Here is a 13,017-nt window from a genome sequence, read left to right as displayed (position 1 = left end):
ATTTATTATATGTAAGTACACTGTAGCTGTCTTCAGACACTCTAGAAGAGGGCGTCAGATCTTGTTACGGATGGTTATGAGCCACCATGTGGTTGCTGGGATTTGAACTCCGTACCTTTGGAAGAGCAATTGGGTGCTCTTACCCACTGAGCCATCTCACCAGCCCCTCACTGTACCTTTTAAACAGACCTGTTCAAGTCCTTATGAACTTCCATGCACCTTGTCTCATGAACAAATATGGGCTCAGAGAAGTCTACCCCTTGAACACAAAGTTAGTACAAGATAGAGCTAAGTTTATAACCCAATTATCGAGCTTTCTAATATCTGTCCCTAAGAGTCACATAAGTTGGCTCTGGGGACTGTCGTGAACAAACTGGAAGCTAAGAGTGGCTTATGACAGTACTGTGTGCTGTTTAATAAGAGTGGCTTCAGAGGATGGACTCAGCTGGGCTGCAGCAGCCAGAGAAGAGGGGATTTGGACTGGTCCTTGAAATCCAACTAAGATGAAGACAGATAGTGGAGAAGAAATGCGGGGTCTTTCTGTGGTCAGCATCGGGCACAGCAAGCACCACTGGGTTACTATAGGCTGGAGGGCAGTGGGTGTGTTCTCAGCTGCACTGCAAGAACTGCTGTGATGAAGGGAGAGTAAGTCACTAGCTCCTGCCAGGAAATTCATGCTTGCAGCTACTACTGGGGAACAATTGAGATGGAGGAGGCCACAGGCGCTGTCTCTTGCCATCAAAAACACAAGCAAGTCATCTGGCATCTGTAGGCTTGGTTGGCTTCAAGTGAACACGAGTTACTATAGATCTTCCATCTCTAAATCCCTGGGTCTATCTCCCACAAGCCTGGGAAGCTCAAGGCCACCGAACAGGATTCAGGGGTTAGTCCCAGTTCACGGGTTGCTTTCAAAGAGAGGGACAGACTGAGAACCTTTCCCTTAAGGAGCTTCCAGTCCCTGTCTTGATTTTGGCAGCATGTGTTAAGTTATATCTGGCAAAAATTATTTATGAAAATAAGACCATGTCCCCCCGCACACTGAAATCCCTCAGTGGTGGAATTCTGAGGCAGAGATGTCACAAGTGGAGAGGGAGGGGTCTGGAGACAGATGACCTTCCAAGATGTCCTGAAATCACTCCTCATGGACAATGGTGTTGTTCTTATTTATTTATTTATTTATTTATTTATTTATTTATTTATTTATTTATTTATTTTAGCTAAATGGAGAGCCAAGTTGCCTGGCACCAGCCTCCCATTTTGGATAACTTCAGGGTTCTTCAAGTGAATCAGGCTTTCAATGACATCACTCTGCCTCTGGGGACATAGATAAGGTTAAAGCACTAAAAGAGGCAGCCAACCTCATCTTGACTTTAAAGCCATATTTTAAAAGGAAGTAGTATTAAAGACGTAATATAAGTAATTTTAAAAGAAAGTATTATAAAGTTCTCAGATGGAGTGTTCTTGGTGCCAGTGAAATTAATGGGGAACATGGCTCATCACTCCAGTCTCACAGTAACAGCCCATTTCTTGTTCTCTGGTGTAAATAAATATTGACGGAGCCAAGTAAGATATAAGCATTCCAGTCTCTCTCTCTTCTCCTGGCATCTCTTTACTGGACTTCTCACACATGTTAAGGGACCTGGTTCTATAGTTCTATAAGGAGGTCTGTGTTCCTGTTTCTGCAGCTTACCCTATATCGTCCTGTTCCTTAACCAGTCACTCTTTTTTTTTTAAAGGATTCCCTACCAAAGTGGCCACTTGGGGTCACTATGACCTTGCCCAAAGGAGTCTGAACTTTTAGACCCTTAGCCCACACCTCTCCCAGTCACAAGTGCCCAAGGCCTATCATTGACGATGATTTTTGTACCAGGATGGCAGAGAAATGCAGTCAGGGTGAAATGGACACAAATGCGCTGGTCAGTGTTGATTTGACAGCTGTCTTCCCTTTAAAGTCTCCAATACCTTCATGAAAAATCTCCCTGTGATACCTGCACGTACATCTTGTCAAGCTCACTCTCCTATCCCTGGACCTACATCTGGGTCCTGAGAAAGAAGCGATGGGTTTAGTAGATGGTCGCCATCCAATGTTCCCTACCGATCAGAAGCTGTGAAGAAGGCTAATCACACTGATGGGGTCTGTTTGCAGATACCAGCTGTATGTGTGTATACTTACTTGTATATGTATTAATGTAAATGTGTGAGTATTTGTATATATTTATGTGTGTATGCAGTATGATGTATATGGGGATCTATGTAGTTGTATTTGTTTATATGAAAATATGTGAGTGTATATGGTATGACAATGATATATGTACGTATACATGTGACCTCATTGTGTGTATCTATGTGTAAGCTTGTGAGTTTGTATGTGTATATGAGTGGGTGTTATTGCACATGAGAGTAGGAGGGTGTGACTGTAATAGTGCATATGGATGCATATAAGCATGTGTGAATGTTGCTGGAAGATAGGGTAGATGCATAGTTATATGCACTTACCTGTGTATGTGTGGCATATGTATACAGATTTTCATTTGAGTGTATGTGAGTACATGTGTGTATGTGTGAGTTGTGGCATGTGTGTCTGATTGTCACTTTCCCTTTTCTACAACTTACATTATGGCACAATGTCTACAGGCTCTACATTTCCCGTATTGATTGATGCTCTGATTATCAGCTTGCTGATTACAGATCGGACTGTGGGTACTGAGCAGCAGCTGGCTAGGAAGCACTCATGAGGCACCATGGAGAACAGCTCCTTCCACTTGATCTCCTGGTCACAGGTATCCAGGGGGGAGGGAGAGGGTTAGGGGGAATGAACAGGACTCAGCAGCTGAGAAAAAAGAACTTAATATTTAAGATTCAGAAGTCACCCAAGCAAGGTAAACCAGAAACAACCCACCACAGGTGCAGAGTCTATTGTTTAGAAACAAATTTGTGCCCCAGAGGGAATTCTCTGGGCATCACCTTATATAGACTAATGAGGGAATGTCTGGGATTCTAGACCTGAACCTAGTTTTGGTGTTGTAAGGAACAAAGCTGTGGAAGGGGACTGGTAGATGTGTGCTTTCTGTGAGCCTTTTAAATGATGAAGAATCCTAGAGCCAAGAAGGGCATGGGTTTCACAGCAAAAGAGTCTGGTGGCTTCAGAGATAAGAGCTTCTGTCAATAACTGTAAGTACAGGTACCTCTACCTCTAATTGTAGCAATCACCGGTGAAGATAAAAAAGGGTCTAAAGGTGTGCCAGGGAAAGACCAGGCAGCAGTGGGGCTAAGACTAAACTTTGTGCAGAGGCAAACAGTGAAAATCCGATGGCTGATGTGGACTCAGTGTGTTCCAGGCTCCAACCTCAGCACTCACACGCAATGGCACATAGGGTTTTATTTATCCCTCTTGACAGCTCTGTGGTAGACAGCAGGAAACTGAAGCACAGAAAAGGTAGGAAACCTGGTCAAAGAGTAAACCCATCCTGGCTGTGTGCCTCCAATCTGAGAGGGGACATCAAAAGCCGAGCTCTGAACAAATGTTTTTTCTTTCTGTCAATGTGTGCGTCCATGTGTCCACACACTTCCTGAGGCTGTGACTCAGTGGGTCAAGAGGAAGAGGCCTCTAACATTTTCCCCAGGGACATCTCTGCTGCTGGTACCCACATTCACTCAGGGCATTATGCCGATGAAAAGAGGTCATCCTAAATCAGCCACCAGCTACCAGACCTCTGCTGTCCCTTTGCTCTCCAGCATCATCATGTGTATACAGCTTCCCTGTTAGCAGCACTACCTCAAATTCATTAAATATATGACTCTGTAAGAGCCAGAGGGGATGGAGGATACCAAGAAAGCAAGACCCTCTAAATCAACCTGGTGAAAGCTCATTTGAACTCAGAGAGACTGAAGCGGCAAGCACAGTGCCCACGTGTGTCTGCACCCAGTCTCTGCATATATACTGTAGCTTCCAGTTAGTGTTTTTATGGAATTCCTGAGAATGTGAACAAGGGGGTCTCTTGTACCTTCCCTTGGGTTCTTTTCCTTCTGTTTGTCTTGTCCAGCTCGGGTGCAATAATTTTTTGTTTTATCTTATTCTCTTTTTGTTCTATTTTATTATTTAAAAAGAGTGAAAAAGATATGACTCTCACGATGGCTCTATGAGGTGAGCACTGTCACTTAGAAATGAAGAAACAGAGGCTTGAAAAGGGGGTCAGCTGACCCAGGCACATGGAAAGTGACGAGTCTGGGTCCAGGTCAAATTAGAGGTTTCTAGAGGAGGCGCACACAGGACACAGAAGCCGACAAAGCTTCCTCTTCAGGTTCCAAGTAGGGCAAGAGTGAGGACATACAATTATATAGACCTGGGCCAATCATTTCCCCGTTTTCCCTTCTCTCCTTCCTGAGCCTTTCTTTCCCCAGAGACTGCAGTGAGAGAGCAGTGATCCTTGGGAACTAGGCTCAGCAAAGGAGCATACTGTACTTGGCTTTCTTATATGCCTATAATCCCTCCTTAAATTATGCAGTGATTTGCATTCATTTATCTCCCCAGCAGTGAACTTCCTAGGAAAATTATGAGAAATGCACATTGTACACACACACACACATACATACACACACACACACATACTCATGCATGTGTGTATTATATATAGTTTATAAGCACAACTCAAACATAGATATCAACCTACTTGAGCCCATTATTCAGTGATTAATCTCCCATTGCCTTATAGGTCTTTGGCTCTTAAATTTGGACTCTCCCTTACATTTTTCTTTAGTGGCAGCAGCAAGGGAAGGAAAGCATCGTCACAGGGACTCAGAAGCTGCTCTGGGTCACCGCCATGTCCCCTGCTAATGTTGAGTCCTTGTGCAAGTTTCCAGAGCCTCTGAGCCTCAGCTTTCTCATGCATACAATGGGGCTGGGTGCTCATAGCTACAGATATGTGGTGTACAACATGTATCAGTGAACACAAAGTCTTCTCTTTTTTTTCCTCCTGATAATGGGGAATAATAACTAGACTGTGATTGGTTCTCTGTGATTTTTGCAGTGTGGTTTCTATCCAAGCAGTAAGCCACCTTTCTTGTAAAAAACTGTTTCTTGCCAAATCAGCCTGTAGGTGTAGGCAAAGGACTACTGCTTCCTCCTGTAACGGTCAGCATTTTGTTGCGGGGGTTTTATTTATTTATTTTATTTATTTATTTTTATCAGTGTTGCTGGCTCTCTGCAAGGCTTGCTGTCCCTTCTGTGCCGATTCCCTCCTGTTAATCTGCTTCATCAGCAGGTCTCCTTGGTGGATTTCCAGCTGTGTGTCTATCTGTTTAGAAAAGGTGTTCTTGAATGTTGACTTTAAGTAGCTTCATTTGGCATGGAGACCTGGGGTTTCAGCTCAGGAGGAAAACAGCTTCGCTCATGTGCTCCTGTTTATGATTCTCATTCTTGCCCGAGTCCCTGGTCTTGTAGGACAGCAAATGCTTTTGCAAGGCAAGACACAAGTTGAATGAAGTCTGTGGGCTCAAGGGCAAGTCTCTGCCCCACAGCATTTTGTGTCGTTCATCCCTCATGTGAAAGCCACATGCCATTCCTCAAGCACCCACCTTTTGGTGAGGTCTAACAGGTATATTTTCTTGGATAGTTATCCCTCCCATGGGATCAGGAGGAGCCATGACTGAGTCCCATCTCCCCAAAGATCTGTCATCACCTCCCTAATGCCAGCCAGGCATTGTGTTGACCTAGCATACTGCCTCAGACCATACACCATCTTTTCCTCTCTGACATCACCAACAGACTCCTGGCCAGTCTGTCTATCTCTGACCCTTGTCTATACATATCTATTTATTACACTGCTTTGCTTAAAATCCCTTCCCCAATTATGCTGCTACTGTATAGTTTATCGCTCAGGAAGCTGAGGCAGGAGGATCATGAGATAGAGGCCAGCCGAGGCTAGACAGTAAGACCCTGTCTTAGAAAGTAAGTAGGTAAACACATAAATACATAAAATCCCTCAATGGACCCTTACTCTCCTCTGGCAAACTCAGACTCTTTATAGGATACAGAAGGCATGACCAGGCTCTCACTGTAAGTTTTTGCAGCTTTGTTCATTAACTTTATCATTCATTTATTTTAAAAGTGCTGATCTGGGATCCAATATATGGTTGGCATTGTGCTAAACCCTGAATTCAACAATGAACAAAATAAATGTAGACTGACTTTTGTGGAGCTTTAGGTGTGTAGGGTCAAGATCAAATAATCCAGCCCACATGTAGAGAGGGATTGTTTGAGTGTAGGTCAGTTTGACCTTGCTCCTCGTTCAGTAACATGTAAATTCAGGTGCTAAAAGGGAACCTGGCCTGAGCTATACAGTGAGAATACCCTGGGGCAGGAGGCACAGTGTGTTTGAGGACATGAAGGAAGCGAACCTGTGGGCCAGGAGCACAGAGACCACCAGGGCATCAAGATGAGGTAGACTAGGGGAAGTAAAGAAAACAGGCCAGCCTTGGGGGGACTGTTCATCCTAAAGGCAATGCTAGATGTCTAGAATGTCATATAGTGGATAATAAAAGTGTACTTTGGGAAATTATTCCATGTTGCTGGAATAAAGAATGGATTAGATTGAGTTAAAAAGTATAGGGGATTATTGCCATGGTTAAAAGAGATGACAGTAGTTTGGAATGATTGATAGCTATGCACTCTAAAGTTGGGGGATGTATTTATTAGATACTTAATATATTAAGTCAGTAGGATTTGTTGGTGGAGTAGTTTGAAATAAATAAGTTGAGGAGAGAGCAGTGGGGATACAGATTCAACAACCGAAAGACAGGTCTTGCTCACCTGTGAGGGTGGTCTTGGTAGTTGGGCCGATGCCCTTGGGTACCAGCACTTCATGGTACTGTTCACCGGCTAGGGCGCTGTACACAACCTTGTACTCCTGAGCTTCGGCCTCGCTGTTATCCCATTCCAGGTCGAGGCTAGTTGCTGTGCGGGAACCCACTCGCAAATTCTTGGGAGCATCAATCTCTAAAAATAAACAGATATCACCAACATTGTATATAATTCCACACATTCAGGGTGCATCTTGAGTGCTAATAATTTCTGAGGTGAGAGCCCACACCCCCTGACCTCATCTGGCCTCTCATCTGAATAAAGTTTGAAGGTGTTGCTTCCCCCTTTTTTGTTCTACCATGATGATTCCTTGGGTGGGTCACATGATGTGGAATTGGATGTCAATGAATTTTATGTTTGCTCTATACCATCTGAAAATTCAAGTAGCATTCTAGAAACTTGAAAAGGAGCTGTCTAATATCAGAAGTTTAAAAGCAAGATAAAAGATAACCCAGTAGGAGAAAACAAGGGACAATCCCAAGAGGTTAAAATGGAATAGATTGCTGATTTTGAGCTATCTTGCAGTGGGCTTTCTTGCACTGGTATAACTGAGCAGCATGCAAGTTGGAAATTTACAATTTGGATGGGGTATGTGTTACAGTGGGAAGAAAGAGTGTGGGCTTTGGAGTCAGGCTTCAGTGTGAACCACTTTTGACACCTAAAACAATGGCACCACCAACAATTCTTTCTTAGAACTGAATGGCCATCTTCGGGAAAAGGGGAAGATACTGTAGTTGTCTACAGATTAGATGTGCATGTAAAATGCAGAGTATGACACCAGATACAAAAATGTAGGAGTCTAAGCCTGGATGGATGACTTGTTATCTCTAGTGACCTTCCTGGCACCTGAATGTGTGTTCTTAGGCTTCTAAGAACCCCAATGACTATTGTCATTTCCTCCCATCATCTCTGGGAGATATTTCTTTTCCCCAGGACTGGCTACCTGCACAGTCTTACTTGAGGAGGGGAAATGTAAGAACATGCTGTGTAAGAAAGTATTGTCTTGAAAAATCTGTCACTTAAAAAGTCCAAAATAGTTCCAGCCATTGGGACATGAATTTAACATTGAGGTGGTCCAGTTATTTGTTCTAAGTAGACTGTGGTAATTTGCCAGCGTCAGGCAAGTAGCCCACCCCCGTTTGTTCCTGTGGGAGAGGAGACTGCTGTGAATCCATATGAACACAGAGGCTTCTGTTGTGTGATGTCAACTGAGTGTGGGTGTGGGGGATCTTGAGCAGATGGATGTCTTTGCAGCTTATTTTTCTGAGAAATTAGTCTTCGTTCAACCTGTGTTATCATACTGGATACTGTTTTCTCTTGATGTAGTGTATGTACATAATTTCTCCAGGAGTTAGATGGACATAGAGCATAGGGGCAGACACATGTGAGGAACAATGATATATAGGGAGAAAGATATGGCAAAGAGGCTGTGGCCTGAACTGAGTGGGGACTGTGTTAGTAACTTTTCTCTTTGTTGGAACAAAGTAGCTGACAAAAGCTACTAAAGGAAAGAGGGTTTATTTTGACTCCCAGTGAGTACAGAGAATGAGGCAGCTGGTCACTCTGTATCCATCCACAACCAGAACGTAGAAGGATTAGAGCGGATGCTCAGCTCGATGCTCAGCTCGCTTTCTCCTTTACATGCAATCTAGAATATCAGCTCACAGAATTTATTCCTCCCATTAGGGGTGGGTAGCTCCTTCATTAACCCAATCTAAAAACTTCACGCACATGCCCAGAAGTACATCTCCTAGATAGCTCTAAATTCTGTCAAGTTGATGCATACTAACCACTGCAGAGGTAAAGACAGTTAATCAGGGTTAAGGTGGGGACCTATCTTATACTTAGAAAATGTTATCTTAGAGAGTTCTTCTTTTTATAAGGGTATAGAGTGCAATCTAATGGCTGTAGGCCCTGAACTCTACGGGAGGGGATAGTGTTTTATCTGAAATGAGCAGCTGTTCGGCTCTCAGTAATTATAGAAGTGCTCATTCCTAGAATGAGCTTGGGCAGAGAGTGTCAGAACTGGGCAGAGTTGAGATCAGTGCTCTCTCTGGGTCTAGAAAGAACAGCTGGAGGACATCCATGTAGGAGGCAACTGAGCAGGTCTCTGAAACATGCCAGCAAAGACAGATGGACAACGGGGCCTTTCTGGAGGGACTTGTGTCTGTGAACTCTGGTACTAACCTTTTTATCTAGTCTTGAGAATAGTCGGTAGATCAGATTTTTTTTTTCCCTCTGTTTAAAATTTTCTGTTGCTTCATGCTCTAATTGCAACAGTGCTGGTCTAACTGGGCACTGAGTGGGCAGACCTTATTAACACCTCTACTCAGTCGTTCTTGAGACACATCAAGCTAATTTGTACTCCAGAGCCTTTGGACCAGCTGCTATGTTTGCCTGGAATGTTCTCTGGCTCTTGCATGACTTAGGTCTTACAGTTCTTAGCTGGAGTGCCACTTTCTCAGAGGGGTAGCCTCAATCCAGAGAAGCGTTCTTTCTGTCTTATCCATTTTCCTCCCTATCTCAGAAATTATGATGGAAATGATCTCTCATTCTGCTTTTCCCGTGACCACCCAGTCCTCCCACCCACTTGGAGGCCATTCATGTGAAATGGGCTCTTATCTGTTCACTCTACAGCCTCTGTCCGTGCCTAGAACAGTGCTCGTGGCCCCAGAGGATGTTCAAAAGGTACATGGTAAGTAACTGAATGTGTCCCACCCACATCTCAACCTTAATTGTTCCCTCCAAGCCTTTAGAAATGGCTTGTTAAATATGTTTAGCTGAGGGCTTTGAGACTGCCTGAGGTGAGGTGGTGAGGGAACAGAACAGCTGTGACAAAGGCAGCCAGCCTTGCAGAAACAAGATGTCTCTCTGCTGTCCACAACCAGCATCTTGTCTAAGGGGGTCAAAGGCTTCCAGGTTGAATTCGTAAAGTAACATGTTGGAGAATCCCAGAATGGAGTCACCAGTGAAGAGGGGGGGGGGAGGGAAACCCAACTCTGGCTGTTTGTATTTGTTACCTGGGGCTGCCACACAAGACAGCCCAAGCTGGGGTCTGCAGAGGAAAGCAATGCCTAGAAGCTTGATACGCACTTGGTATGTGCATGCCATGGTTGTGTTCTTCTGAGCGCTGTGAGGCAGTCTATGACATCTCTCTCAGCATCGTGTGATTCTCTAGCCATCTTGGGTATCCCCTGACCATTTTCTGCCTCCGACTTCATATGGCATGTCCTATGTGCATGCCTGTCTCTGTCCTGGTTTGCCCCTTTGATAACGACACAGTTGTTGAATTAGGGCCAATCCCAATGACTTTACCTCAATCTGCTCATCTGTGAAGACCCTATCGCCAAACAAACAGGGGGTCAGAGCTTTAGCATCTTTTCAACTCATAAGAAGCACTAAGCACAGGTATGGGTCATCCAGGTCAAAGACACAGGTGCCTAAGTCCTTTGAGAACTCTGCTCAGAGTGAAGTCCTCCATGAGAGAGAAACTGTCCCCAGAGTCCTCCTGAGGCTGCAGAAGTGGGGGAGGGACTCTAGGTTTCCTAGTCTGGCTTCCTTCTAATTACTGGCCTTTGTCTCTTGCACCAGGGTTCTTCTTAGCAGAGCAGCTCTAAGACCCAGACTAAGATCCTATTCTCCATGCAGGAAGCAAATCTCAGTTTTAATTGCCTGTGCAATTAGTGCGCTCCTAGTGTCGAAGCCATCACCTGGAAAAACACTTTGCTTAATTTGAATTTAAGCGGAATTCTGAAATGACTGAGGGCCCTACCCGTGAGGGTCTGTACAACCTTTCATCATTCTGCTGGCATCTGCCAACTCTGGACTTGAAGAATCTGTCTGCAAAGCTATTTGTCTCTACCCGCTCCTACTTCCCTCTCTCCTAAGGGAGACGAAGGGAGCGGGCATGGGTCTGAGGCGCAGGCCGAAAGGTTGCATGGAAAAGCAGCCACCTAACAGCTGCCAATCTACTAGGCAACAGGAAACTGAGAATCCTGCCATGGTGAACTGAGCCTCTGGGGGAGCTCCCTCAGAGGAGGTGGGATGCAATTGTCTTGATTGGAAGTTTCCTGGGCTACCAGCCAGTGTGGCTCCATCTTGCTGACCCGTACATCAAGAGTTTGCTTCTGCTCATGCTGCTTGAGAGCCCCCTTCTCTTTTCTTGCCTCTTCAAACTCATTATCGGAGCAGAGCACAAAGGAGCCACTTTCAAATACAAGCTATCTTGAAATTAAGAGAAGAATGCAGAACATGTGGCCCACAGCAGATACCAGTACTCGATTGACCATGACCAAGAATGGATCTTTTAGGACCATTCTTCCTCATGCTATTATGTGAACATTTTTGCCTAACTGGAGGAGAAAGGAAGAAAAATGAGAATAGTTTGATTGCTTTTTTCTAAGAAGCACACTTAGTCTTTGGGGGAATCTCAAGGTGTGTTTGCTGGAACAGTCCATTGGCTACACTCCAGGCAAGGCAGTGGAGTCTGGTACCAGGGATTTTGAGAAGAACTTAAAGAGTGTCTGGCTGACCCTACCTGCCTCCTGACTCTTGCCAGCAGCCACACTTGTTTTTAGGGGGAAAGTTGACCAGTGTCCACACTGGTTTGCTCCTGTGGGAGGAGCTCATCATAAGACTCTTGACTGTTCTCTTTTACTGGGAAAGATGGGCTTGCCTAAGTGGTGAGTTGCGCAGCAAAGTCTGGGCACCGAGAATCCATTCCCCTCTCTCATGGGACAGCTGCTATAAGGTCCAATCTCAGGCTGTTCCTGAGTCCTAACCTCAGTAGTACGCCAGGATTTCTAATGGGCAGACTAGTCTATGTCTTTCCCAGTCATTCAGTTTGCAAATCTGTCCAACTGTAACACTCAGCCATCTGCTACAATGGAGCTCCGATTTTGCAGGTGCAAAAATCTAGATAAAGAAGGTGAGCTGGTTATTGCATACTCTTGGAGCTTTTGTCTTGTAGCAGACTCTCAAGCTGCGACAACACAAGGTCAGACACATAGGTTATATTAGTGTGTCTTTTTTTTTTTTTTTTTTTAGATTTATTTATTTATTATATTTAAGTACACTGTAGCTGTCTTCAGACACTCCAGAAGAGGGAGTCAGATCTTGTAACGGATGGTTGTGAGTCACCATGTGGTTGCTGGGATTTGAACTCTGGACCTTTGGAAGAGCAGTCGGGTGCTCTTACCCACTGAGCCATCTCACCAGCCCTAGTGTTTCTTCAGAAGACAATGGTTCTTAGATCTTCTAGGTGGGATCCGTTTTCTTTGATCCTTGGAGCAACTTGGAACTGGCAAAATCATTCTTTGACATGTACCCTCTCCAAGGAAGAGAGGGCAAGACCAACCCTCTAGATCCATAGGAACTTAGTCTAACCTGACCACAGGACCGTGCTTCCTTGAGTGAGGTCTATCATTCTTATCATTCTTAGCCACTGGCTGCTCAGGCTTCTGCGTTCTGAATGAGAAAGTTAGTCAGCCTGAGGCCTGGCTTTTCTGACTGCTGAGAAACCTCTTCAAGGAAGCTTTTTTTTAGGACGCTTTCTTGTGGGTATCATTTCAAGGGTGAAAAGAATTATAATGGGTTTAACTCATCTTTCTATTACTCATGGCTGTGTCTATGGCTTATCTTCTACCAAGTGGCCTCAGTGCTAGAGGCTGCAAATGGCAGATCGACTCAGGGACCTCAGTTTGCTGATGACTACGCAGGTTGAGCTTTGCACAAGACTGAAGAGTGTTTATTGTAATGCAACCACTTCAGGCTTAGAGAATTTCTATAGCTTCCTGTAAATGGCAGTAAAGTATCTCAAGAAACAGGCACCTTCTCAGACTCTCACAGATTTGCCATTTAGGCCAACAATATGGATGCTCACATGTATTCTGGACGAACTTATCACTTCAGAAATGAGAATCAGAGATTCGTGGAAGGAAAAAAGAAGTTAAGTCACAGATTTGGGTGGCAGAGTGAGGATGGGAGCCCAGCTCTCCCTACTTGGTGATACTCTTTTCTTATTGCTGGAATAGCGACAGTAACAGGAGCCCCCAAAACCTCTAATTTTCTTCTTGTAGCCTCTGCACTAACAGGGCTGCCCAACATGCATCCTCCTCCTCCTCCTCCTCCTCCTCCTTCTCTCTCTCTCTCTCTCTCTC

The 13,017-nt window shown here is 44.6% G+C and overlaps 1 protein-coding gene across 4 annotated transcripts in view; it reads right to left on the bottom strand.

Annotated features, from left to right (window-relative positions):
• The window catches only part of Tnr (tenascin R), a 406,193-nt gene that overhangs the window by 45,267 nt on the left and 347,909 nt on the right, over positions 1-13,017 (bottom strand). For all 4 annotated transcript variants that reach the window (XM_021198259.2, XM_029538977.1, XM_029538976.1 and 1 more), the window contains one exon: positions 6,809-6,994. In XM_021198259.2, the coding sequence (XP_021053918.1) occupies positions 6,809-6,994 (186 nt within the window). The remainder of the gene's footprint in view (positions 1-6,808; positions 6,995-13,017) is intronic.

Source organism: Mus pahari, chromosome 5, assembly GCF_900095145.1.
Source record: "Mus pahari chromosome 5, PAHARI_EIJ_v1.1, whole genome shotgun sequence".
NCBI classification, from domain to species: domain Eukaryota; kingdom Metazoa; phylum Chordata; class Mammalia; order Rodentia; family Muridae; genus Mus; species Mus pahari.
This window is presented reverse-complemented; position numbering and strand designations above follow the sequence as displayed.